The following is a 27,717-nucleotide window of genomic DNA, read 5'->3' as shown; positions in this document are numbered from 1 at the left end:
TTGTTCGTAAATAGAACATAAAACACAGGGAATTCAATACGTACTAACTAATAAATAAATATCGGGATGTATATATATATATATATCTAACGACGTTGATAATAACAAATATTATTATTATTTGTTATTATTATTATTGCTTGATTTGAATGTGAGGTATACATTGCAAAATTATTGTTGTACCGCTTTCGTAAGCTTATATTACTCGGCTGGTTATTTTCCTGCTAATTACCTAGTTTATGATAGGTTTAATCGAAGCAATCGGTTCAAACAGGACTCTGATTCGATTTCCATAAGTCATCGTACGGAGTTATTAAAAAAACAGCACGAATCGTTTTAGAACGGCTCATATCTATATCCTTGATCACTACGTTGTTATAAAACAGGTATTTTTAATGATATATCGATCCGATTGTTTCAATCTTATAGCCTATTCATAACAAACAATTAGCACACTAGATAGTGAGGGCCCTAAAACCAGATGAGTGCACGTGAGAAACATTGCGAATAATATCAAACGCACCAATAGAAAAACAAAACGAGCGCAGCATAATTGATTTTCGATAATTAGTAATCATTAAACTGAAGGCTCTTCGGAAATCCGAGACAGTGATGAAACATGAGCAAGAGTTTGTGTCTTTTTAGATACATGTATTTACGTTTCTACTATAGTAAATATTATCAGTGCTGCTTCAACTATGCTCCACGATACGCATGAACAACACTGCTAACAAGAATTTGCCGCATCTAGGGAACGGGGTATAATTACATCTGAGGGAAGGTTGGTAAAGTAAAGAAATATTTACTTGTTAGTTGTTTAAGCAAAGCCATACAATTGTCTATCTGTGCTCTACATATATTACAAGTATGGAAACGCAGTTATTAGCTTTACAAATCTACAGACTTACCGTTGTGCCACTAGGGGGCTTGAAGGACGAAGAGCAAGAGTCAGCAGACTTACCTGGTCGAATGACATTAGAAGATGGATGGATTGGAGATGAAAATCTTGAATTATGAAAGTAGTGATGGCACTGAAGTTTGCGGTAAACTACTCGCGTGCTACCTGCATTGGCCGTCTCTAATTTAACAAGGAAAGACCAGAGAGAACAAAGCTAGTCATCATCACCCACCGCCCACTCTTGGTTTACTTTTTACTAACAAATAGTGGGATTGATTGAACATTATAACGACTCCACGGTCTGGGTCTGGCATGGTCTGGTATTTCAGCACTCGGGAATACAAAATAACTAGGAACAGTACTTTTCGATCTCAATAATTGAGAAGCACACCAGGATTGATTATCGAACGACCTTTGCAGGATACACAATTACAGAATAAGTTTTATGTGATTATAAAGCATCGTTTATTAGTAAAAGAATAAAGCGCGATGAATGTACGAGTATAAGATTAAAAGAAAATGAGAAAAAGTTCGATTATGTCTTTTTCTTAAGACTAAGTCTTTCATTACAGTATCTGTGAAATATGTTATTTTCTAATGACAAAAAAGGTGATTAACATTCATATGTTAAAATTAACATAGATGTAAACGAATTAAATAGGCGTAACACAATTTCTATTTAAAGAAAATCAACAGACAATAAACTAACTTTTGGATTGTACTTACTTAATAAAACAACGTATTTAATCTATTTTACGATTTAGTTTAATGTGAAGACAAATTTATATGATGGTTTCTTGATACGTTAGACTTAATTGTAAAATCTGCATGGTTATATCCGAAGTACCGAATTTTAGAGGTGGAGAATTAAAGATGCGATACAAGCCAATTATAAAGGGGCGAAGACTAAAATAGCACAACAAAATAAGTAATGGGACACGTCAGATGTTACATATCTGAATTACAAACTCCACTATGATACTTAAACAAATCTCAAAATAAGTACTACTTACTATTAATAAGCCTAAATTTGGCGATTATTGAAACTACAGTTGTTGTTTTTTCCTCATTTCCTTAGTTTGGTTCAGATTTAAAATTAGAGACGTGTAAAAGTAGCACTTCATATCCATATTTTGTCTCTTATTTTTCTTCTATCCAAGAAGAGTTTCGTTCACTACTAGAACTGATGACAAATTTTAGGATTTGCCAGCCTTCGGCGTTTAAACCGAAACTGATTAATCTTAAAGAGTCACATTGTGGCTGTGTTTATTTGAGTCAGGGCTATCTGCTGTGTGTACCGTTTTTTAGTTCTTAAGACTTGACACTGTAGCATCGGGGGACAACGACTTGTGCAAACTTATTATTCGACAAGATGGCTGCTACTTTTACCTCCGTTTTTTGTTTATAGTTTTGACACATTTACAACCATGAAACACAGAAGGTGCAGGAGTCCTTGCAAATCAAAAATAAGTATAATTTATTCAGTTTTCTATAATTATTTTACGAGAAAAATAAATATTTTGTAATTTCACACAGCAGTTAAACATAATTTACACTAAAGCAAACAGATATCAGGGCACAGATTATATTTTGAACTTCTGTACGTAAACTTCCTAGGCTGTTAGATACGTTTCTTTAGTAACGAAATATATGTAAATTTAATTGGTTGATCCATGTTGACGTGTGAATATTACAATTTCGGAAAAAAAAAAGTATCACAAATATTTACTCGTTTCAAAAACTATGATATCGATGTTTTTTATATTAAAAAATAAACAACTTCATGATAAAGTTTTAATACGTACACTTTAAATCAATTAAATGTTCTTACCCGTACTAACCTTTTATCGTTTTCAAACGGCGGATATGTACAACAAACACAGGTCTTCACTGAGTGTATTTTATTAATATAAATATGAGTTTAAATCAAAATAACTTTTTGACTTCATATTTCACCTAACTCATCCAAAAAGTTCATTGAACTTGAAGTTGTCGGCTTCGATCCAACGTTAAGCCTACTTTCGTCATTCTTTCCACTTTTAATTTCTTGTTTCCGAGAAGCGCTAATAACACTAACAAACCTCTCTTCGGTGTTTGGACGAGTTGTGTCTGAACCCGACTGTCCAGCAGTGTTGTTCTCTCTTTTTTCGTCCAGCAAGTTGTTTCGAGTGTCAACGTTTTTTTCTTCATTTCCTGGAAGAAAATTTACTTTTCCAGATGTTACAGATCTGTTCGATGACCGGATAGCGGGTTTTACCGTAATTTCTGAACACCTTGGTGAGCAGAACGTAGTTTTCTCACCAGTGCTTTTAACAGAAGTTGTCCTGGAGAGAGGACCTCTACAAGAAGTGCATGGGGTTATCGTATTATTCGTTGAAAACAACTGCTTCACTTCTCTACAACAGCCACAGATGTGTGGACGGCAGAAGAAAAGCCTTAAAAGAAGAAAGAAAATTCCAATACCGATTAGGGATGGCCCGATCCCTAATATGGTCAGTTTGGTTTCGGTATGTGCAAATTCGGCATAAACTCCCGTCATAGTCATAGCTACACCAGAAAAACTAAGAGTTAACCCAACGATGATGAGAACATTGGATCCGACACTTTCTCGCCGGAACGAGTGACGACTTATAACTGAAGCATGCAACGATTGTCTACCGGCTGACGAGACGTTTCGGGGAAAGTGATCGTTTCTGCTTTGGGTTACGTCCTGATTTCTCTTTGACATGATAACGTTACGACCAGATGTATTAAGTAATCATGGTAGATTCAGCATTATTATGCCCACTGACCTCACAATTCGAACCATTGTTAACAAACGAGTACGATACGCGAACAGCGAAAAGGTTTACTTTACGTCAATCACGTGCTCACAGGGTGAGTGTCCTCACGCCCGGTGGGGGCGCTGCACACCAACTTTTCTGACGTGATAGTATCTAAAAAATAAAATAGAAACATAAGAAGATATTCTCAGCATATCAGTTGAACATTGGATATTTTTAGTTTCACATCATCAGAAAGTCTGTGTTAAAATAAAATATTTTCTGATACAATGATAAAAGTGGAAACATGTTTTAAAAACACATAGTGTGATATCAACCCTCGCATTACTGACTTACATGTTGTTTATTATAACTTGTGAGGTCTATAAATAGCATCACATTAATAAATTTAATATTTCGATCAGATACAGTAGTTGATACGAAGAAATGATACAAACAAACAAAAGAATGAAATAATTTTCCATATAAAATACACGACGGGCGTCAACAGTAATTAGTGAGACAGTGTTTTGTTTAATATTTGTGTATCACGAATATATATTGTTACCACTAAAAACACGAATAAACATCTGTCTGGTGTAGTCCCTTCTAACGCAGTGGTTCAGCCTGAAAACTTATATCGCTATATAAACTGGATTTTGATACCCGTGTTAGGCACAAGACAATTAGCCCACCGTGTAGCTTTGCGCTTAAAACATAAAAATATTTGGTGCATAAGTAGTTGAGAAAATATATTGAAAACTTCAATGCATATTATTTTGCTATTATTGATCAACTATACTTAAATATCATATTTATATTATATTATATTATATTTACTATAAATATTTAAACTCGTTACCATAAAACGAATGAATCCACGTGAGTTTTTACCATATTTTTTACTTGTCTTCTCAAGTAAACTATGTTTATTAAAACTAGCCTTATTTATACATTAGAAACTTACATTAGAAATGTAATTAAACATTACATTTTATTTATAACTAGATCAACTCTAACAGAAACATTTTATAACTGTTCCAAGTAAACTACATTTCTATAGCATTAAAATCACAACATTATGGATACCAGGCGGTTTAGCGGTAAATCTGTGAGCTTATAATGTTAAAAGTCGAGTTTCGATACTTGCGATGGGTAGAAAACATCCAACCCATAATATAACTTTTCGCTTAACGACAAGCGCAGTTTTGCCAATCATAAGAGACTTGGTGTTCGAGCTTTTAACCAGTGTGTCTATAGTTTATCTATTAGATTTCCTTCATTGGGAAAGAAAGTGCTTCTTACGAATAATACGAAAAACAAATATTTTAAAATTCTGTACTCCATTATTATTAGAGCATTTTGGGCGTGTAATAATAGAGTTAATAAGATATTAACAGCGCCATTACGTAAATCAATTAACCTTACCAACGACTGTTGCTACACAGAATATTTTAGTTTTATTAAATAAGAATAATTATATTTCGATTCATAAGTCGGATACACTTATTTTTGTTTTGTTAATTCATACAAACCGTAAAATAAAACAAACTGTTAAAGGAAATCGAATGTTATCAAAAGGACTATTCTTCATTACGGTCAGTATTCCACTATAAAACCATTTCGTGTAAGCCACATTATCTTAAACATTTCGCGTTGTTGTTGTTTTTTTAAAGAAAACCAACGTCTTTTAATGATCGGTGGTTTTCTTATCAACTTCTCCCAACAAAACTGAGCATGTCTTACGTCTTTATCCAACAGAATCAATAATTTCGATCAAAAACTAGAAGAAAAAAATTCAAACATTGTTTAATTTGCCAAATATAAACACGGATATTATTTCGGTTAGAAAAATGTCATTTTAATTCAACAAATGAATCAAAATTGTGTCAAATATCATCTTATTTAACACTCCTACGAAAAGTGGGGCCTAATAGGCCCCAGAGCAACTTAAAAGGTTATTAATATTAGGCTAATAATTTTGTATTTAATAGGAATTGCCATTTAAATCCATTAATGAATGGATTAACGAGATTCCCACTGTCCCTATCTACTATCTAGCGAAACCACAGCCAGGGGAACGGGCTTGGAGAAATCAGGACTAGAAACGTCTTTTCGTAGGAGTGTTAAAAAATAATTTCGATTTATTTATTTTTTCATAACTATTGTGATTAATTCAAGGTTATCTTAGGACTTCCTTCTGATATTTTTAAGTGTAAAAAAACTCGCAAAACACAAAAGGGGAAGGTACACATTAACATGGACCAAACAAACCTCTATGTCAGCAACCTGGTTTATAGCTTTGTAAGTCCCCATACCTACCACTATATTACTAAAGCGATCCGTTTATAGATACAAGTAACCAGTTAGTGATGAGTGATGAATATTCGTTATCGAAAAGTCAATAAGAAGATAAAATATATATTAATAGGTGTTTAAGTTCTGTTGTTATGTAGTGAGGGTTATCGTATTTCTTATGTTATGTAGTAAGTTACATGCTTCTTTATTAATTAAAGCTATGTAAGTCAGGCATGTAGGTGCCAGTTATTTGTGAACTGAGGCCCACAACTTATGTCTAAGTGGCCGTCGTCTGTAGTAAATGTCATAGAAGAAATAAGTTTATTTCTTATCGTTACATAGTATTTTCAACAAATAATTCAAACAAACCTGCTCAACGATAGAACACATTGCAACACTTTTGTCAGAAGTAGGATTATTTTGGTTTTGTTTTGAAATTTCGCACAAAGCTACTCGAGGGCTATCTGTGCTAGCCGTCCCTAATTTTGCAGTGTAAGACTAGAGGGAAGGCAGCTAGTCATCACCACCCACCGCCAACTCTTGGGCTACTCTTTTACCAACGAATAGTGGGATTGACCGTCACATTATAACGCCCCCACGGCTGGGAGGGCGAGCATGTTTAGTGTGATGAGGATTAGAACCCGTGACACTAAATTGGCCTTTAAGGGCCAATCACGCATGTACAAAACGCGATAGGAAACTATTTAGAGCTTGTAAAACAATGGAAAGAAGAAATTACAGAATGTGTGTGTTTCCTTAGAGCAAAGCCACATCAGACTATCTGCTGTGTCCACCGTGAGGAATCGAATCTCTGATTTTAACATCGCAAATCTGTAGACCTACCGCTGTCCCAGCGGGGAACAAAATATAGAAAATTAAATAAAAATAAGACGAGCAAGAGAAAAATGAAAGAACGAAGCTAAAAGTATTCTGGTTTAATAATAAAGCGTCGTTTGGCCACATGATTATAAAATTAAATCGTCAAAAAACCTTTAAATGCTCATAGAACACCAGTTTATCTCTACTCAAAAGTTAAATTATAATCTAGAATCTAAATTTAATTTTTGGGGATTTTCATTTTTATTTTACATTTAAAGAACGTGAAATGTTACTTTAATGATGCTCCCAGCTAGTACAGCTGTAAGTTTACGGATTTACAACGCTAAAATCAGGAGTTTGATTCCCCTCGGTGGGCTCAGCAGATAGTCCGATGTGGCTTTGCTATGAGAAAAACAAATACACACTTTAATGGTACAACAATTGTGTTAAAAAGATCATTGAAAGAACCATAAAACTGGTATTTTTATACTACTTCAGGAAGTTGAGAAATAAATCGTGTTTTAGATTAGTTTAAGCACCTTTTATTACAGTTAAGGAAAAAGTTGGTTTAATCGTTTTTCGCCCCGTTATGGCGTTATCAGTAAATTCTCCCTCGCGTGCACGTGCATCAGATCGAGAGAAATGAAGTGTGACGTAATACAAATGTAATGTTTCACTTCCTGCAGGTAGGACTGGGACTGTATTATGATATGTTATATTTCTAAGTTGTATCTTGGAAATTAGCTGCAGGGAGCTGCGGGTCTTGAGATCAAAACTTTGATGGGATGAACCTAAACAATTTTAACGGAGGTGGCGTACATTTTTCTCCTATATTCGAAAGTAAACTATAATCACAACGTTCCATGAATTATCGAGAGGATTCAATGAAGGAGGTATAGTTAGTTCAAAACAGCGAGTTGAATCAGTCAAGGAGTTTTTCTGAAGTATTTGTATCCGTGTCGGCTTACTGAGATACCTTGTACAAATAAACTGATTTTATGTTCGTACTAATATCGTTAGAGATATATGAACATCGTTTGTAACGTAGGCCTACAACAATTTATGACAGTGTACAAGTGTTCAAATTTGGAAATATTCATAATAAATGATCACTAGTTGAATTGCAACTATGGCATGTCTTTACTTTTTAAAATAATCAGTTGTGGCATTTATTTGCTTTGGATATTTGCGAGCCGCCTATGATTTTGAATTGGTAGATCGAAAGGAAGACAGCTTCATAATTTATTCATAACGCACCCACAACTCAAAAGGGTTTAGCGTGATTGTTTTATTTTTGTAAAACGGAACTCTCAGATCCGGCTCACTAACCACGCTAAGCTTAACAAATTATGAAAGCATACCTATGTAAGGCTGGTGAGCTGTGAAGTGTAGTTTGAAACTCTCTACTATATTGAACTATCTGTGAATTGAATAACTGATGGCGTCGAAAGAGTTTGTTTTGTTTTGCGCTAACCGTTCCTAATTTAGCAGTGTAAGACTACAGGGAATGCAGCTAGTCATCACCACCCACCGCCAACTCTTGGGCTACTCTTTAACCAACGAATAGTGGGATTGACCTAAAAGTATAGCGCCCCCACGGCTGAAAGGGCAAGCATGTTTGGTGTGACGGAGATTCGAACCCGCAACCCTCGGATTATGAGTCGAACGCCTTAACCACATGGCCATGCCGGGGTGCGTCGGAAGAGAAAAATCGTGTTTCCGACATTAAGGCGGTGGGTATTTTTATACTCCACCCTGGCTTTCCAGAGACCGCCGGCCAAGTTTGGTCTTACAGGAGAGAATCGCGAAGAAACAAACTCTCGTTAATATATGGTTTGAATTTAAAATATTTTGATAACGATAGAAACTGAAAAACACAATGATAAAAAGATACAAACCCACTGTGTTTAACATAGTAGAAGACTAAACATCAACGTAAACACCTATTAGCTTCAGCACATAAACTCTTGTGCCCCACAGTTGCTCAGGGGATAGACTATCGGCTTGTAACGCTACAATTCGGGTTTCGAAACTCGTGGTCGGTGTAGTTACGTTTAACAACAAAACAAACGAATAACGAATGTGCCATCTTATAGACGAACCTAAGTTTACAAATTTCTTTTGTTTGCTGTATGGTAGGCTGTGTGTAGGATACTCCGGTGTGTTAATGGTAACTTTCCAGACTTGCAGTGCTAAAATCCAGGGTTAGGTTTCCATGGTAAGCGGAGTGCATATAGCCCATTTTGTAGCTGTATGTACGAAATAACAAAACTGTGTCCAAGATACGAAAGTTGCCCCTGTTATAGGTGTACTTTATCACAACTTGAAAAATTAATTATTTATGTAAACGTTTATCTCCTCTAATTATGTGGTTTAATAAATACAATACATTTGAAAGTCGTTGTACGCATAAAATTATTATATATTTCTTTGGCCCGGCATGATCAGGTGGTTTGCGCTCGAATTTCTGTCTGGTTTCGGATCCCCGTCCCACTGAACATGCTCGCCCTCCCACCTGTGAGAATGTTATAACGTGAAGGTCAATTCCACTATTTCTTGGTTAAAGAGTAACTCAAGATTTGGCAGTGGGTGGTGATAACTAGCTGTCTTCCCTTTCGTCTTTCACGGCTAATTTAAGAACGAATAGTGTGGAGAGTCCTCATGTAACTTTGCCTGAAATTCACAACAATTTTCTTTTTACTATTATAGCCCTAAAGCTCGACTCTTGACTTATGAAACTAAAATTTTCCATAATCAATTAGTATAAATACATTTATAATACGAATACCAAACATTTCTAAATTAAGAGATTGTTAAGTAAACCTCGTAGTTCTGATATCTAATATGTAATATTGATACATGCTTAAGTCTTATGGCAGAAATGTTTAACTTTTGACCATGGAGTTCATCATTCGGTAAAAATGTTGTAACCTTTACTTTGATCTCTATCTTGACGTCATAAGATGAAGTATTGAGTGTTACACAATTATTGAACAATCTACCCTTTGTATGGAAGGTGATGAAATAGAGCCATTATTTAATTTCAGTGAAGTTACACACTTTTGTATTTAAAAGCTGCTGTATACAGTATTGGTGTCCATTTTACTTATTCATACGTTACTACTTGGGTGTAAGAAGTGAGATAGGTTTCAGAAGAAGAACATGTACTGAAATATTTTAATAGGGGACTCCTTTAATCAAGTTCAAACCATCGTATATCGTAATACTGGTAAAGGTCACTCGGGCAAAGGTTAAAAACTTTATCTTAGCCACTTTCGAATTTTATCATTATAGTTACGAAATAATACACTTGTAGTTATGTAAATAACCTTTTAAATTGATGTCGAGATTTATATTTTTTGTGGGGATTGAAGGTTAAACCTATGATATACTAACCCTGAAATTACCGACTTGGAAACAACTGACCAAACATTTGAAGCGACATTACTCATTTACTAAGTAGTGCCCAAAAATCCGAAATAGTGATTACTAGGATTAATTACAATATTAATTATATGTTTGTTTAAATTTGTTATTATATATCTTGTAACTAAGAAATTCATGGTTTTGCAAACAATTTATTGCATAAATAACGCAGGAAGGTGTGTAAAGGATCGAAAAGGGTTTGTATGGACCCTCAGTAAGTGTAATGTTAAAATGTGATACCATTTGTCTATTTATTTTACAAAAAAAAATCAAAAGATATCCAGAGGGAGCCAGTCACGAACTTTGTTAATTTAAATTGTAAGTTTCCCACGAAAATTCACTGAACTTTAGTGAGCAAATTGTATGAAACTAATTTTGATAGTATTACAGTTTTCCATTAATTTCTTAAGGAAATTGCAAATTTGAGTTTTTGGAATAAAAAATAAATCTTTATAGAGTGTCACAGGATGTTCATGTATGTTTTTAAAAGATACAATTTAATAAGATCAGTAATTTACCATATTTTTATCGCAAATGTTAGGCCTACAGCCCAGTCTTTAATTTTCTTTTAAAAGTAGAGATCCACTAGAAAATAAATTATATTGCAATGCATACATAGTTGTTTTTGTTACAAAATAAATATAAGAAGACTTTATATTGATGGCACTTGTAAACTCGTGAAATCGTTCCAAGACTTTATACAAGTGCTATAATGTCAGAAGTGCCAGTAACACAGACTTAATAAAAAGAGACATAATCAGTGATGACAAGAAAAACCCACTTGTAGAGAAAAATATATATGTAAAAACGGCTGGTTTGGGTTGAGAAAATTGTTATGTAGAGGAGCGAACAATGTTTCGACCTTCTTCGATCATCGTCAGGTTTACAAAGAAAGAAAGAGGTACCTGACCGATAGCTGACCACACGTTTGAAGGGGGTTGTGTAATTGAGTGTAGGAATGTAGAGGGCGTGCTTAGATGTTTGGTTTTCTTTATTAATATAGGTATAAAGGTGTTCCTTTGTGTTGGTTTATTTTAGGCTTGAGTTGTTGTATAAGTAAGGCTTCTTTAATTTTGTGTTTGCTTATGTTTGTTTCTTTATTTAGTATTTGGGTGTTTTCTATAGTTATGTTGTGTTTATTTGACTTGCAGTGTTGGAAAACGTGTGAAGGTGACTTTTTATGTTCTTTAAATCTGGTTTCCATTTTCCTACTTGTTTCCCCAGTATAGAAGTCGTGGCAGTTATCACATTGTATTTTATAAATAATGTTGGTGTGATGTTTATTAGTGTAGTTTTTACATAGTATAGACCTTAGTTTTATGTCTGGTTTTTGAATAAATTAGTTATTAACTGGAATGTCATATTTTGTTGCCAGTTTTTGCCAAATGTTGGTTATTTTTCTGATGATGTCGTGAATATATGGCATACATACCGAAGAAGGTCGAAACGTTGTTCGCTCCTCTACATTAAAGTTTTCTCAACCCAAACCAGCCGTTTTTACATATATAAAAAGAGGCATAATTCCAAACCAAAACGACAATCCTCTCTCTATGTTATTGCATTGATGCTACGAAAGGGAACACATTCACCATACAATCCGAGAATAATTTCCATTATTAATACTGGTAGGACAGTTCAACTGTTAAAATGTTATATGTTATTCGAATAGAAAACTAATTTTGTTTTGACAACTATGTTAAAAAGCCTTAAAGGAAATAGAGAAATAATAATTATTTAGCTGTCGAAGAACTACTTGTGAAAATGGGAAAATATAAAGCAAGGGCGTTAAATGATATACCAGTTTTAAGAAAGAAACTTTTTTAAACAACAACAGCAAATAAGAGAAAACAAACCCGACACTCCATAACAAACATCGGTAACCACGGTTACATAATGAGTATGAGCTTTTAGCGTGTTCATTTTGGATTCTACCTACTATTATATATGTAGGAATCTGTGAAAAATTGTTGTTTTTTATCATCACCGAAGCAATGTCTTAACAATCAATAAGCTGCTCCCATAAGTGTGCGAATTGCTGCGAAAGAAATGTGAGCTTTAGTGTTGCCATAACGACAGTTTTAACCAAACACTGTTTTTAATCAGATTTTATGAAAGTAATGTTATTTTATTTCTCGCATTGATATCGTTTTACATGTTAATAATCACGAAAAGGCTTATTTAACTCACGAACCGATGAACAGTTTTTCTGGCCCCTCACAACAGGGAACGTTGAAAGGTTTGACTGTTCATTGGTTCGAAAGTTAGGGCCTAACTACATTTTTCGTTCTACGAAAAGAAACCATTCTATTTTCACTCGAGTATACAAAGACTATTAAATATCTAAGATAATACAGAAACATTTCCATATATATTTAATATAGAAAGGCCAGCTATTAGACTTAGTAAGTGATCTTGCTTTTCCTAAACACAGTTTGTTTAAAAGTATGAGAGACGAATATAATAAACCCAGTTTAAGCCTAGCCAGTATAAAAGAATAATATTTGTACGCAAATATATATATATATATTATTTTATATATGTAGAGTTCATATATCAGAAGAAGTTATAATCAAAGGCTTCCGTATGTGGAACAGAAAGAATAAAGAACTGTAAGACAAAATACTTACCTATTTCACTTCAACCGATATATATTGTTATAAGGTGGAAACACTTCAATGAAGAAGAAAGCCTTCATTGTTTTAATGTAAAAGGAAAAATTGAATAGAAAAGCCAATAAGACAAAAATCGTAATGAAACCCAATTCCAAGCCATAACAATCCCATTTGCAGGATGTATTGTTAATTAACCTACCAACCACTGAAATATAATTAAGCGTTATTAACAAGGTTACAGTTACATCTTGGAATGGACCACTGTTGTCTTGAGAAAGATGGTCGAATAAACTGGAATTTCCGTAGTCCCATTCACCCCAGTGGACTTTTGTGTCTTCCACGTGGTACTAGAATCTTACGTACACATAGAATGGAGGGTCAGTAGAGCACTGGTCAAAGTGTGAGGTCAAGAACTTATCCTTGTCGTCGAAATTGAGTAATCGTAGCCATCAGATTGAACAAGCCAAGTATTTCCAAAGACAGTACAGAATCCGGAATACTGCTATTATTGAATACGTAAGTAGATCTTGTTTTAAAATAATCAGTACGATAATTACATGTGTGAAAATAACAGAGACACTTGATGGAAGATATGCATATTAAGTTCAAAAATAATTATATTTTACGAAGTTCCACTAAAATAACTGATTTTATCTAAATCGAGAATATGATAACATATTATTACAGACATTCTATTTGGCATTCAGTACAGTTATTATTTATGAAAGAAATGGCGGATTTACAGAAAAAAAAACTGTCTTCCAAGACAGAAAATGATGAGTTCGTGAATTCTTAACTCCATCCATCAATCATTACCTTGAACTTTCCATGTTTATATCGAAATGATTACGAACCATATTCTAACCAACGCAGCAACTTTGTGTATTTTAGAGCAAAGCTAAACAATTTATCTGCAGTTCTCTGTCAACCAAGAGGAATCTAACTGTGAATTTTAGCATTATTAAGTCCATAAACTTACTCTTGACCCACTGGGGGTGAGGCACTTACTTTGTTTCTTTTTGACTTTCGCGCAAAGCCACACGAGAGCTATTTGAGCTAGCCGTTCCTAATTTAGCAGTGTAAGACTAGAGTGCTACTCTTGAGCTACACTTTTACCAACGAATAGTGGGATTGACCGTACATTACAACGCCCCCACGGATGAAAGGGCGAACATGTTTGGTGTGATGGAGTCGCGGGTTACGAGTCGAGTACCTTAACCATCTGGCCATGCTGGGCCCACCTACTTTCAGTGGACACTTTTTCTTTAAAGAATATTTTCTCTTACCTATTATTGGATTATTTGTTTTCATCTTTGGATATTTGTACAAAACTTTGCTAACTACCCCTAATTTTGAACTGATATTTTAGAAAGATAATACAGTTAGTTAACAGCACTTCCGCCAACTCTATGTTTAAGTCTTGTTTGACTGAATAGTTCGATTTGTTCCTCATAACGTGCTTCCAGCATCGAGATCCAAAGCGCTATTTAAAATCTTTTTCCGGTAATGAAACGCGAATGGTGAACGCATAGAAATAGTTGTCCAAAAGCTAAAGTTGCTCGACTGTAATCAGTTTGTGTTGCTGGAAAAACAGTCAAATCTTATATCTTGTATTGTTGCAATGAAGTCCTGATAAAATAGTGGCCTGTAAATATACTGGTGAAACAATAATGAAGAATAAAACGATTCGGTAAGACTAAACATCAAACTTTGTTGATCATTGTAAGACGATAGTTAACATAAATTTGTTTTTATCATTCTACGACAGTATTAAACATAAGATTGGTTTTATCATTTCATGACAGTATTAAACATAAGATTGGTTTTATCATTTCATGACAGTAATAAACATAAGGCTGTTTTTATTGTTTCATGACAGTAATAAACATAAGGCTGTTTTTACCATTTCACGACGTTATGAAACATAAGATTGGTTTTATCATTCCATTACAGTAATAAACATAAGGCTGTTTTTATCGTTTCACGACGGTAATAACCTACTGCCCTAACCTCCAGGCCATGCGAGGCCTCACTCTTCTAAAGCGTCCACAGTTGAAAGTGTGGTCGTATTTGTCGGCTTCACCGTTTCTCGAACAGGGTTTCATCAGATGTTGGGTTCCTTACACAAACGTTGGGTTTTAAGCTATTCATTTACGTTTAATTAAAAACTCAAAAATGTCTGCACGTTTTTCTGTACTAGGTCTAGCTCAGACAAGCTCAATATGCAAGCAAGAAAATCGTTTAATATGATATTTGTGAAATACATTATTTATTGTCAAGTCTTCCTGACAAAAGATATTCAGCAGGAAAAGTGTATGAAATGTTAATCAGACATAAAGTCTGGAGTGGTTTCACAAAATGAAAAATATTCTGTTATACAGACCCAAGTTCATTTATCTATATTCCAAGTAACGCTTGCAATATCCTCAGAATAACAATTCACTCCTTATTAAACCGATCTGTTTAGAAACACGTTATTGTGCAAAGGACACATTCAGAAACGTGAATTAAAATTGTTTTATTGATAAAAGAGGTAGATAAGTCGCCTTATTTCATTTTCTGTATGGTATATAATGGTTAGGATGCTGTGCTTACAATCTTAGGGTCGCGGGTTCGAGTCCCGTCACTGAACATGTTCGTCCTTTCAGCTGCGGAGACGTCATATGACGGTCATTTTCACTTTTTGTTGGTAAAAGAGTAGTCCAAGAGTTGGCGGTGGGTGGTGTTCACTAGTTGTCTTTCCTCTAGTCTATACTAGCCCTCGTGCAGCTTTGCGTGAAATTCAGACTAAACTTTATAAAAGTAACAGGAAGTCACGTTATTCGGTTCAAAGAGCTGGATAAACCCTCATCATGCTTTCGGCTTGTTGCCATCAACTCTGATCTAACCCTTTAGCCCACGTGGGCACAAGGTGACGCTCAGGTTTTTAAAAAGTGTTAAATCCTCTCAGATTTTAGATTCATGTCGATTATTATATTAATAATTGTTTGTTTGTTTATAATTAGGTACAAAGCTACACGTGCCTATCTGTTCTCTGCCCAACACGGGTATCGAAAACGGGTTCCTAGTACTATAAGTCCGCAGACATTCCGCTTTGCCACTAGGGGCGCTTTAAAAATATTATTCAAAATTAAATGAGTTTATTTCTTTACATTTGGTTATCTGGATGATTAATAATTTTGGGAAAATTCACAAATATTTCAAGTTCACTGATGACGCCCGACACGGCCAGGTGGTTAGAGCTCTCAGCTCATAATCCCCGTCACACCAAACATGCTCGTCCTTTCCAGCCTTGGGGCGCCATAATCTTTAATGACTCTGAGGATATTTTCTCTCATTCTCGTTAAATATTATCTTCCGTTTATTAAATGTGTGGGCGTGGCCTATTGGTTGGTGTGTTATGACCGTGAATTTGAATGTCTATTCGAGGCCCTTTGAGGCAAAAAGATGTCATGAACTTTAGGGTCGTTGGTAAAATCCCACTATATCTTTCAGATATAAGTAGCCCAAGATTTGGCGGTGGGTGCTGTTAACTAACTGTCTTCCTCCTTGTGTATCAGTTCAAAGTTATGGACCGCTATGCGCAGCTAGTCCTAGTGTAGCTTTACGCTAAATCCAAAACACACTAATAAACTTTTATTACTTTCCATCAGAAGAAGAACCAACACTGTTAAGTTAGGGCGCTCGATTCGTAACCTGAGAGTCGCGGGTTCGAATCCCCGTTACACCAAACATGCCCGTCTTTTCAGCCATGAGGACGTTATAACGTGACGGTCAATCTCACTATTCGTTAGTATAAGAGTACCCCAAATTTGACAGTGAGTAATAATGACTGGCTGCTTTCCCTCTTGTCTATCACTGCTAAATTAGGGACAGCTAGTGCAGATAAGCATCATGTAGCTTTGGGCGAAACTGAAAAACAAACAAACAAACATCGCTGATAAATATATACCTCAGGTGTTGTGTATTTGAGACAAGACTTAGCATAATAGTTATGAATCATACTAAAACACAAACATTTTTGCTTGTATTATTTGTATAAAAACTACCATGAAATACCTACTTTCCGTTGTGGGGTTCAGAGGCCCCAGTGTACCACCAATAAAGTTCCTTCATTATCCCCAATTACTTCTATAGCTAGCCTAAGGAGAACCGTGCCCGAAAAAATAGAACCGTTAGGGTACCCAGCCGTGGTACTTGGGTCAAGTTTGGTTCTTCTAACTTGTGGTGGTGATAAGACCATACTTTCAAATATGGCGTCCCCAGGATTCCTAGAGGTAGGTGAATGAACACAAATTTGATGTTCTCTCCGGGGTCTGCAACGCTTAAAAAATCTATTCTCACATCGCCATTAAGTCAGGCGCGTTTCAACCTTCTTGATACCTCTTTAATATAATAGCTATGTCACACAGATGAGGAGCCCTACCCCTCCCTAGTTCGCCATATTTGGTTCTACTAGCTTCGAAATTGTGAGAGGAATTCGCGGACAAACCGACAAAGAACGTGAATTAGAATAAGATATTCTTCTGAAAAAGTGTTATAACAAACACATCAGAAAACAGACGTCGAACAATAAATTCGAAATAAATCACATAACTTTAAATGTATAAGTATATACACATTGAGCTATCTACTGTGTCCACTGCGGAGAAATTAACCCCGGAGTTTAGCGTTGTAAGTCCGTAATTTCACCAGTGGTCCACTTGAGGATTCCAAGTTCAGTCACTCAAAGGAATATTGACGTTTATTAATTGATTGATTTAGTCAGGTTGGTTTGTTTTTTAGGTGTTATCCTGAGAGTTAAATTCGAGTTTCAATAACTATTTAGTGTGAGAAACGAGTAATAATGAAATGGAACAACCAACTTCTGTTCATACACTTTCAAATTCAACCAAGATTAAAAATCGTGTGGCATACGTGGTTTGAATAATGATCGTATGTAAATTTGGAGATTTAAAACCACATTCAAACTTATTTTTAATGTAACATTTGATCTTTTGAATAGAAGCTTTGAACATATCATTAAAGGCTTCATACTTAGAGGTCTTTAGAAAACATCGTACAACAAAGTTAATGAAAATGAACTAAAATGATGACATCTTTCTAGCTCTATTAATAATTAATAGAGAATATAGCAGGTCGATATTTAACTATTATGAAAAACGAAACTATCACTTGGAGCGTCAAGCAAACAATCTGATTAGTGATGTCGAAAAAACCCACTTGTAGAGAAATATATATGCAAAACCGGCTCGTTTGGGTTGAGAAAATATTTTACATAGAAGAGCGAACAACGTTTCGACCTTCTTCGATCATCTATGTAAAATATTTTCTCAACCCAAACGAGCCGTTTTTGCATATATAAACAATCTGATTGTTGTAACTACTAGGATGGGCGTGGCCCTGTAGTGGAGCTTCGGATAACGACTATCTGTCGTGTAGTACCAAAAAATATGTTCCCATTTTAAGCTGTAGTTGCGTTATAAGAGTGACAGTCAATTTCTTAGCGTGGATTGTGGATGGTAGAGTTCTGTTGACTGACTTGTGAGTGGTTCAAAAATAGGGACGGTGACAGATAGCCTTAGTTTCGTAAATGCAAAATATACTACAATACAGTCTTGGAGGAATACCTTGTATTACAGCTTACAAAATACATGTACCAATATAAGTTTCAATTTGAAAAGTAAAATTTCAGTAGTTAAACTTATGACTAGAAACATTTATACAAGTTCTAAAAACACACGAACATGAAACTGTATGTTCTGTCCACCACGGGTGTCAAAAGCCAGTTGCTAGCGTTGTTAGTCTGCAGACATACCTCTATGCCATTTGGGGAAGGGGGGAAAGCATCCAAAGTAACAATTTCTTTGTTGTTGAATAACGTTTCATTCAACCGACACAATACCGTTTCTAAGATTTTTTTATTTAGAGGGTAAAAGGGACAAAGTGTTAGTTAAGTACAGGACAGTATATCAGGTGTTGCTAAATTGTTTGTTTGTTTGTTTTAGGATTTTGCGCAAAGCTACAAGAAGGCTATCTTCACTAACCGACCCTAATTTAGCAGTGTAAGACTAGAGGGAAGGCAGCTAGTCATCACCACCCACCGCCAACTCTTGGGCTAATTTTTTACCAACGAATAGTGAGATTGACCGTCACATTATTACGCGCCCACTGCTAAAAGGGCAAGCATGTTTGGTGTCACGAGGATTCTAACCCGCGAGCCTCAGATTACGAGTTGAGCGACCCCTAACCACCTGGCCATGTGAGGAAAATACAAAAGGAATAGGCTGTTTTATATTTAAGTAGTGTTTATTTTATCAAGAAGCCGAAATTATCTTATTCTTTCTCTGCTCAACTTCGGGATGCTCTGATGTGTTTCTGACCACAGATACTTCTTAAGGTACAAGTTACACAGTGTACTTACTACTCTTCATTCTGGACGTATTTCTTTAGGTTCAAGTTACACAGTGTAGTACTCTCCACATTGGACATACTTCTGTTGGTTCAAGGTACACATTGTACTATCCCCTCCCCCTTCACACACACACATCCTCCAAAAAATTAACACTTTCGTGCTAGTGGTAGGGAGAATTTAAAAACCTTCAAAGACTAAGTTGAGATATCTCAAATGGTGGGGGTGGAGAGAGAGCTCTTTAATGGGAGTCAGTCCCCTTACTATTCCGATTGACATGTTTGTAATTTCTTTGAAAAAAAAATTGGGATAATTGTTTGTTACTTCACTTTGTCATGTCCACGATCATTCAGTATATAGGGTCATTTTAACAAGGAACAAATGAGTAATATCACAGTTATTTATTGGGCTTTAGCATTTATTAATATTGTCAACAGCTCTTTATTGAACTGTTATTAATAGCTTCACTCCCCGATAAAGGGTATTTCTTCCCCCAGTAAACATGTCACTAAATCAATAAGTACTATAGGTTCAGTAATAACACGAAACTAGGGAAATCGATCGATAATAGACGATGAATAAGGAAACAATTCATCATACAACTAATTCATTAATAGCACTAAATAAACGTGAAAGATATGAATATTCAATCTCTGTGGAGCGTTTTACAATATTCAGAACAGTTGATAATAGCCATGTGTGATGACTGTTTCTCTTACTTTACTTGCACATAGTTGAGAGAGTTTCAGTTAAATTCTAGCGAAAGGATTTATTAGAACACGTTCAATAACCACGCCTTTCATTTAAACGCGCCAGACTTTCGCAAATGAATTATTAACACGAAACCAATAACCAAAAGGAAACTAATACATATAGAAAAATAATTGGATATCAAAGCACCGGTAGGGTTAACACACATCTTACGTCTCAACGTATTAACCATATTGACTTTAGATAAGTAAAAATTGGACGTAATTTCCTCGTTAATTTGGATGTTTCAGCGTTTCGCTTACACCAGGGTTGGCCTTCGATAATCTTGAACTTATGGTTCAGCGTTGTGCTTTAGACAAGAGCTGGCCATCTATAATATTCTAACCCGCTAACCCGCTAAAATAACACTCACCGCTGATTCTTATCTGATTTATCTGTTACCTTTACAACGTATCCACGGTCTCAAAGAGGAATAATGATTGTATTAAAACAGTTCATGAACCAATAATCTTCAGATTAACGGTACGGGCATGCTAACCAGTAGAAGTCACACCCGGCAGTGATAAATATTGATTATATTACACATCTGTTTTATTTTCGTCAAAGTTAAAATTGAAAATATAGTCTGTCACGTAGATGTCTAATACGTTATTATTCTATTCACTGCGTACCCATTCAAGTCTCGTCAACACAGTTTGGGTCAGTAAACCCAAGAAATACTATTAGACCTTTTATTACTGTTATTTTGATGATGTGTATATAATATTTTCTAAGCGAATCAAAGGATGTAGTAGGCTTCTACCTCACAGATTAGTGAAAATGCAATAAGTTTGCAATATAAGTATTGAACGGTTGGTTAACTGTGTAATATCTAGAAGTGAAATAGACACAATGCCATAATATTAACACATGACGAAAATCTAACTTTATCACTTTTTTTTATTGAGGTTAAATATGTTTTTATCAGAATAACATAGTAGTAAACATTTTCTAAAATAATTTGTGGACGTCCATTAAACAAAGAATATGAAATATTGTCGTAAGCTACATTTCAATCTTCTAATTTGGATGTTTGCTAGATGGCGTTTGAGTAAAAGACGAAGTAAATTGGAGGTTGTTTGTGTTTTTTTATAACAAAGCCGCATCGGGATATCTTCTGAGCCCACCAAGGGGAATCGAACCCCTGATTTTAGCGTTGTAAATCTGTAAACTTACCGCTGTACTAGCGCGGGGAAGTAAATTAGATAAATATTTAGATGAGTACATTAGTTATATCAGGTCATCCCTTAAGTAATGTCCGATTTTAGGTTCAGAAAAGAGAAAGGATTTCAAACGCTTTTAATGTTTTTCAATAAATAACGTACGTTTCATTATTATTAATTATTTCCTGCCAACGATTCACAAGCTTTTGAATGTCACTTCTACAAAATTCTTGGGTTTGGAGGAAAAGAATGTAGAGAGGGTAGTTTTCACAGCTTCATACGTTTCAAGCTCTTTTTCATCAAGATAGTTGTGCAAACTTCAGAATAGATAATCAGATGGGGCAAGGTCTGGAGAATAAGGAGGATGTGGAAGTTTTTCCCAGTCTAGCTCTTCAGTCTTTGCAGATGTGATCCTTGCTGTATGGGGCCGTGCATTATCCTGGTGTAACACAACACCTTTACGATCGATCAAAGCAGGCCTCTTTTCTTATAGTGCAACATTTAAGCACTCTAACTGTTGACAATAGAAATCTGATGTAATCATTACATTGAATGGCAGTAACTCAAAGTGAATCACACCAACAATATTCCACCAAACGCTTAACAAGACTTTCCTAGGGTGGAGGTCCATTTTGGGCTGTGCTTTAGCCAATTTATCTGCACTGAGTGGTGTTTAACATTTTTATAATATATCAATTTTTTTATCTCCAATCACTAACCTGTCCAAAAAAGGTGAGTTACGTTCATGAGAGTGCAGAGAAGTGCAAATGTCCACTGTTGCTCTAAGGTTGGTTTCTGTCAAATCGTGTGAGACCCATTTTCCAAGTTTTGGCACTTTTCCAATCTGTTACAGATGACAGTGACCTCTTGAATGGGTTGAATTAAGCTTCTGTGCAAGTTCTTCAACTGTTAGAGCACAATCTTTAAGTGCAGCTAGTAGCAAGTCATCATTAAACTCAACAAAACAACCTGAATGTGGCGCATCACTTAAGCTGTAGTCACCTGATTTGAACTTCTGAAACCACCTTTGACATTTTCTTTCATTGAGAGACTCTGCACCATAAACACGTTGAATGTTTCATGTAGTTTATGCTGCACTATTGCCTTTTTGAAACTCATAAAGCATTGTATGCCTAATGTGCTTCTCAGACACACCCATTTTCATAAGGTTTTATTTGATTAATGATTTAAAGAAGTGAAATTTGGTTAGTTTCTTTTATTTGTCTGAACATTTTTATGCTTGTCCTACCATATATTTTAGTCATTAAAGCCTTCTCTAGAAAAGATGATGCACTTTTTGTATTAAATTTTCGGACATTACTTGTGGGATGACCTGATAAATTCAGTGAAAGTTATCATATTGGTTTTATTACTCAGGTATTTGTTGAGTTTGTTTGCATATCTAGTAAAGATTGTTTAGTTAAGCGTAAACACGGAGTTATGTTAATTTGAAGTTAGGCCTACAAATTGTGTCACGGTAAACGTAGCCTTTTGAAATATTATAGAAAAAAAATCGTTTAGTTAGTACTACGTTGACTGAACTTAACATATTATTTTCCACAGAAAATCTAATACAACTTATTCAACGAGAGAACATATTACTGATATACATGGAAATAAAAACTAACTCGTACGTCTCCTTTGAAGGAATTTAGTCAGCGTTTTAATTTATAAAATTAATAGTAATTTATGCTTATTTTTAAACGTTCATTATAAGATATTCAGCTGCTGAATTAATACATAAATATTTTGGTTTTGACCTCGGATACTCCTAGATAGGCTGGTTTATCAGATTATCAACATTATTCAATAGCTTATTTTGTATTTTTAATCAGGTGTCTTGCTTTAATTAAAAGTAACTGACTGTTTCAACTGGATAGGAAGTGTGTCGTAATAATACGTAGACTGTTGAAGTACTTTTTATATAGACTTTATGTGTGAGAAAATACCTGTTGTTACAGCATTTTTATATGAATGTTTGTGTATGAAAATACCCGTAGTTACAGCGTTTTATATGGATGTTTGTGTATTATTTTGTTTCTTATCTTCAAATTCAATTAAAACTATTTATACATTTTTATAACATGTGACAAATATTAGTTACACAATGCAAAAGCAAATTAAAATCAGTAATTGTCAATGCTAATCGCTAGTTTACAATGACATATACACTACTGTAAATCATTTTAATATACACCTATATTATTACGTTGTTCATTTTAGACTAAAATCACATCGGGATATCTGCTATGTCCACCGTGAGTAATCGAGCCCAGGATTTTCGCTTTCTCAGTCCGAAACTTCACTGTTGTCCCACATTTCTATTACTCTATTTGTTTTAGAGTAAAGCACACAATGAGCTATTTGCTGTGCCCACCGAAGGAAATCGAAATCTGGACTGTAGCGTTGTAACTCCGTAAACTTAACGCTGTCCCACATTTCTATTACTTTGATATTAAAAATAAACACTCATGGATTACATTGATATAAATACTAGGTATATAGTTATACTTACAATATTTATAAAATAAATAGAATAAAACTTACACATCTAGTTTTACCGTTTTAATAATTGTTCTTGTCATTTAATTCAGTGAACTGGAGATAATTTTGAAACGTTCTGCTTTACATTCACAGGTTTTAGGTAGTTATTGGCTGATATTAGGCACAGAGATGAATAACAGGTATCAAATCTCGATTTTAAAGTCTTAAGCCTGTAGACTTTCCGCTGATCTATCGCAGGGGAGGGAGGGAAACTGTAATCACAGAAGTGCTAAATACACGACACTTGAATTTGTAGAAAGTGTAATTTTTGATGTTTCTTCGTTGGGAATCATTATTATATCTCCCAGTGGCACAGCGCCATCTGTGGACTTATAACCCTTGAAACCGGCATTCGATATTCGTAATAGGCAAAGCACACGTAGCTCATTACGTATATGTGTGTTTACTTACGAGTAAGCAAAGACTTATTACGTCGAGGTAATGTTTGTAAAGAATTTGTTGGGAACACACTATTATTCGAAGATTTAAAATTAGGTAATAATTATAAATAAAAGAGCGAATAAAATATAGTCATTTTTAACATATTTCTCGTTACCTTGAAAAGTTCCAAAGGTATCTGCTAGAGTTTTCGATCGCTGTTTCTTCTCACGGACGCGTTTTAATGAGCTGAAGTCGGCCAATCTGTGTCGTTGCCTCTCATGATTACACCTGCTATGGGTATTCAGCGCTTCTATAACGTTGAGCAAAACAACTACGGATTTGTTGCATGTGCTGTTTCCTTGACGACAAACATTGGTATGCGAATTGCTGTTTACATGAAACAAGATATTTTTTATATTGATTGTTAACATATGACAAAAGATGAACACAGACACTTCTTGAAGTCTAAGCACTTGTAGTGGCATCTGTTGAGTGTATGTGTAGTCGTTATGCTACTAATCATTGTACAATCTAAGTAGATAATGGCGAAACATTGAGAAATACATAAACGATAGATTTGTAATGAATTCCAGTATCTACCCGACATCTATGAATTAATATAATTAATTTAGTCCTGAATAGATGGCGTTGAAAAACAACAACATACAGTTGGCTCTAGAAATTATTTTCATCACTATCATGGTAAACACTACAGTAAAATAAAATTACAACTTTCAGTTTCTTATGTGATTAGCGAGTTTTAAAATGTAAATTGGGCTGTTATTATTATCTTTGTGGATGCGACAGAAAGCTATGCTCACAAAAGTAAAACAAAATATTATTTTAGAAAACAACGTATGGCTTCCTATGTTCACTAGATAAAAGAAAGTTGTCAGACTTCATAAAGATAAGAGTTTCTATTTACATCCCTGATGACTGGAAATATTATTATATTTGGGCATTCATAAATAGTAGAGGTTAGATCTTTATTTAGTTGTGCTCTTGTGATTTTTTTCTAATTTTTCGCGATTGTAGTTAGTGATATAATTCGAACCTGTACGTGCAAAGGTTATTGCTTAGACAAGGATTGTTCATTAAAGCATATACTTGATTAGTTCTCATGTTCATTAAGGCTTATACTTGTTATCCTTTTATTCATGCCATATTGTAATGAAATAACAGTAATTTAAAGAAGTGGTACAAAGACTTATGCAAGATAGTATGTACGCAGAAGGGTTCTCCATTGAATGTATAATTGTAATCATCGTCCTTGTAGATAATTTAAGGACTGTGAGATACCGCACAAGAACCTTGCTTTAGCTTAAACTTGTAGTTTTATCATTATATTGCTTTCCATTTCTGTGTTGTGCAGACGTTATCTTCAAACCTGCTCTTCTATTCCTACAAAACACACTTTCCTGCACATAGCAGGCAGAAATTAGATAAAAATGACTCTCACTGGTTGAAAATATTTTATTTTTTCACTTATGTTTGTTATAATCCTTAGCTGTCTGTTTTCCAAATTATTATCTACATAACATTTCTGAAACCTATTGTATTGTGGATACTGAATGTCAGATGTGTCTTAATATCACGCACTTTTAGTGATTTAAAATGATCTCAAACCACTTTTTAAACTATTGACAGTCGGTCTGTAATCATATAGAATAAAAATGGTGTTATTGTACGCTTGAAAATTAACTGTGTGTACCATAGTTAACTTTTGTGTAAATGTTTGTACTTTATATTTTATAGAAATAAAAAATATAGCTTGGCATTTTTCAAATAATGCGATTTATTTTCTTGACCGAAATTTGATATTTTACTCTTTGTGCATTACATTAATAAAATAATTTCATAAATGTAACTTACTCAGATGTTATGATCTGTAATTACCTGATGGTCTTTTGGAAATTCCCACATTTTGTTTCTCCACTTAATAAGCAAACTCAATCAAAAATATAATGGTACATTAAAGAAGTGGATCGGAATTCCGTTTTGTTTTGTTCCAATGGCACGGCGGTATGTCTGCGGACTTTCAACCCTTGAAATCGGATTACGATACCCGCGATGGGCGGAGCACAGCTAGCCCATTGTGTAGCTTTGTGCTCACCTTCAAACAAATCAAAAACAACTGATCATATATTTTTACATATGATAAGATAATCACCCAAATAACATAATAAAGTAAAATAAAAAATACGTCATAAAGTACCAAACATTTGTTTTTGTCATAAATTATCAAGTGCACTCCTGTGACACAGTGGTATGTCTGCAGAATTGCAATGCTAACAACCGGGTTTCGATACTCGTGGTGGTCAGATCACAGATAGCTTATTGTGTAGCTTTGTAATTAAATTTAGAAAAAGCAACAAAACACAATTTCGTTTCGACCAACCTCTTGTCATCAAATCGAAATAGTTGTTGTTATACTAAACATTGCGCGCACAGCACCAGAGAAATCAAAATTGTTGAGAAATGCCAAAGACAATCCAGAACGATACAATTTTATTGTGGGAAGAAAGGGTTACAAAAATCGACGCTATTCTCAGAGGAAGAAAATTATATAAATCTCATGTAAGATTTGTTAAGTCACAACACATGACTAAATCTATTCGTTTGACACAGACCTGCCAAGCCCTCTCGGAATTTTCGTGAATTTCTAGGAATTAGGGTCGATCCCCCGGTTTCTTCCCAGAATTTGGAAATTATTTATGTAAAAAAAGTTAACTAAGGCTCCGCACCACCAATGCACTGACTTTTCGATGTCACTGTGAATTAAAATTGAGATACATCGCCCATACAAGCACTATAAGAATTATCCATTGTATTTCTGCCGCTAGAGCAGGCTACGGTTACCATCGCCTCAAAAGAAAATTTCCTGAGAAGATCCGACAAGTAAGAGTGCCAGAAGTGTTTTAACGAAGTTACAAACATGATGGCCAGAGACTCGAGGTCACAATCTTGTACTAGTACGACAAATACAGATAACAAGACTTCCAGATTTTTAAGTTTAAAACAATTCCAGGGGGGATTTTCCCAGAGACACCCATTCCAAGTCGCCTACTTCTTTCTGGGCTCGGCAAATCTCCAGAAAGTTTGGGTCCAACTTATCAGCTCCACTGGTACCAGATATACGTTTTAAAAACAACATAGAGTGTTAATATAAAATGAAAAGTTTATAAGAATAAAAATCAGTTATGTTTGCTATATTTTAAGCCCCCCCCCCTGTAGTACAGCAATGTGTCTGCGGATTTACAACGCAAGAATTTGGGTTTCGATAATCATTGTGGGAAAAGCACGGATAGCCCATTGTGTAGTTTTGTGCTTAATTGCAAACAACAACAATTGTTAAAATAATAATTATTATGGTATAAATTCCCCGCTGGTACAGCTGTAAGTCTACGGACTTACAACGCTAAAATTAGAGGTTCGATTCCAGTCGGTGGATTCAGCAGACAGCCCGATGTGGCTTTACTGTAAGAAAATACACATTATGGTGTAAACGCCTTCTACCGGTGAAAATGTGATCGTAATTGAATTATATTTGCCATAAGACAATTACACTGGGCTCATTATAATTTCAAACAGTACATTTTTGTTCTCTCCCTAGTGGGATTGATCGTAGTTTATAACATCCCCACGGCTGAAA

At 34.9% G+C, this 27,717-nt stretch overlaps 1 protein-coding gene across 4 annotated transcripts; it reads right to left on the bottom strand.

The window, feature by feature from the left end:
• On the bottom strand, positions 1–24,563 carry LOC143244486 (uncharacterized). 4 transcript variants are annotated; one of them, XM_076489257.1, is made up of 2 exons: positions 24,241–24,561; positions 1–3,834 (listed from the first exon to the last, which is right to left on the bottom strand). In XM_076489257.1, the coding sequence occupies exon 2, from the start codon at positions 3,624–3,626 to the stop codon at positions 2,844–2,846; it is 783 nt and encodes a 260-aa protein (XP_076345372.1). In that variant the 5' UTR covers positions 3,627–3,834; positions 24,241–24,561; the 3' UTR covers positions 1–2,843. The 4 variants fall into 4 exon arrangements, with proteins under 4 accessions (XP_076345372.1, XP_076345373.1, XP_076345375.1 ...); XM_076489258.1 differs by lacking the exon at positions 24,241–24,561 and adding an exon at positions 19,240–19,352; XM_076489260.1 differs by having other exon boundaries at positions 3,622–3,834; positions 24,241–24,563.
• Positions 24,564–27,717: the final 3,154 nt, after the last annotated feature.

The sequence above is a fragment of the Tachypleus tridentatus genome, chromosome 2 (genome assembly GCF_004210375.1).
Source record: "Tachypleus tridentatus isolate NWPU-2018 chromosome 2, ASM421037v1, whole genome shotgun sequence".
NCBI classification, from domain to species: domain Eukaryota; kingdom Metazoa; phylum Arthropoda; class Merostomata; order Xiphosura; family Limulidae; genus Tachypleus; species Tachypleus tridentatus.
Note: the sequence above shows the minus strand (reverse complement) of the source record. Positions and strands in the feature narration are given on the sequence as shown.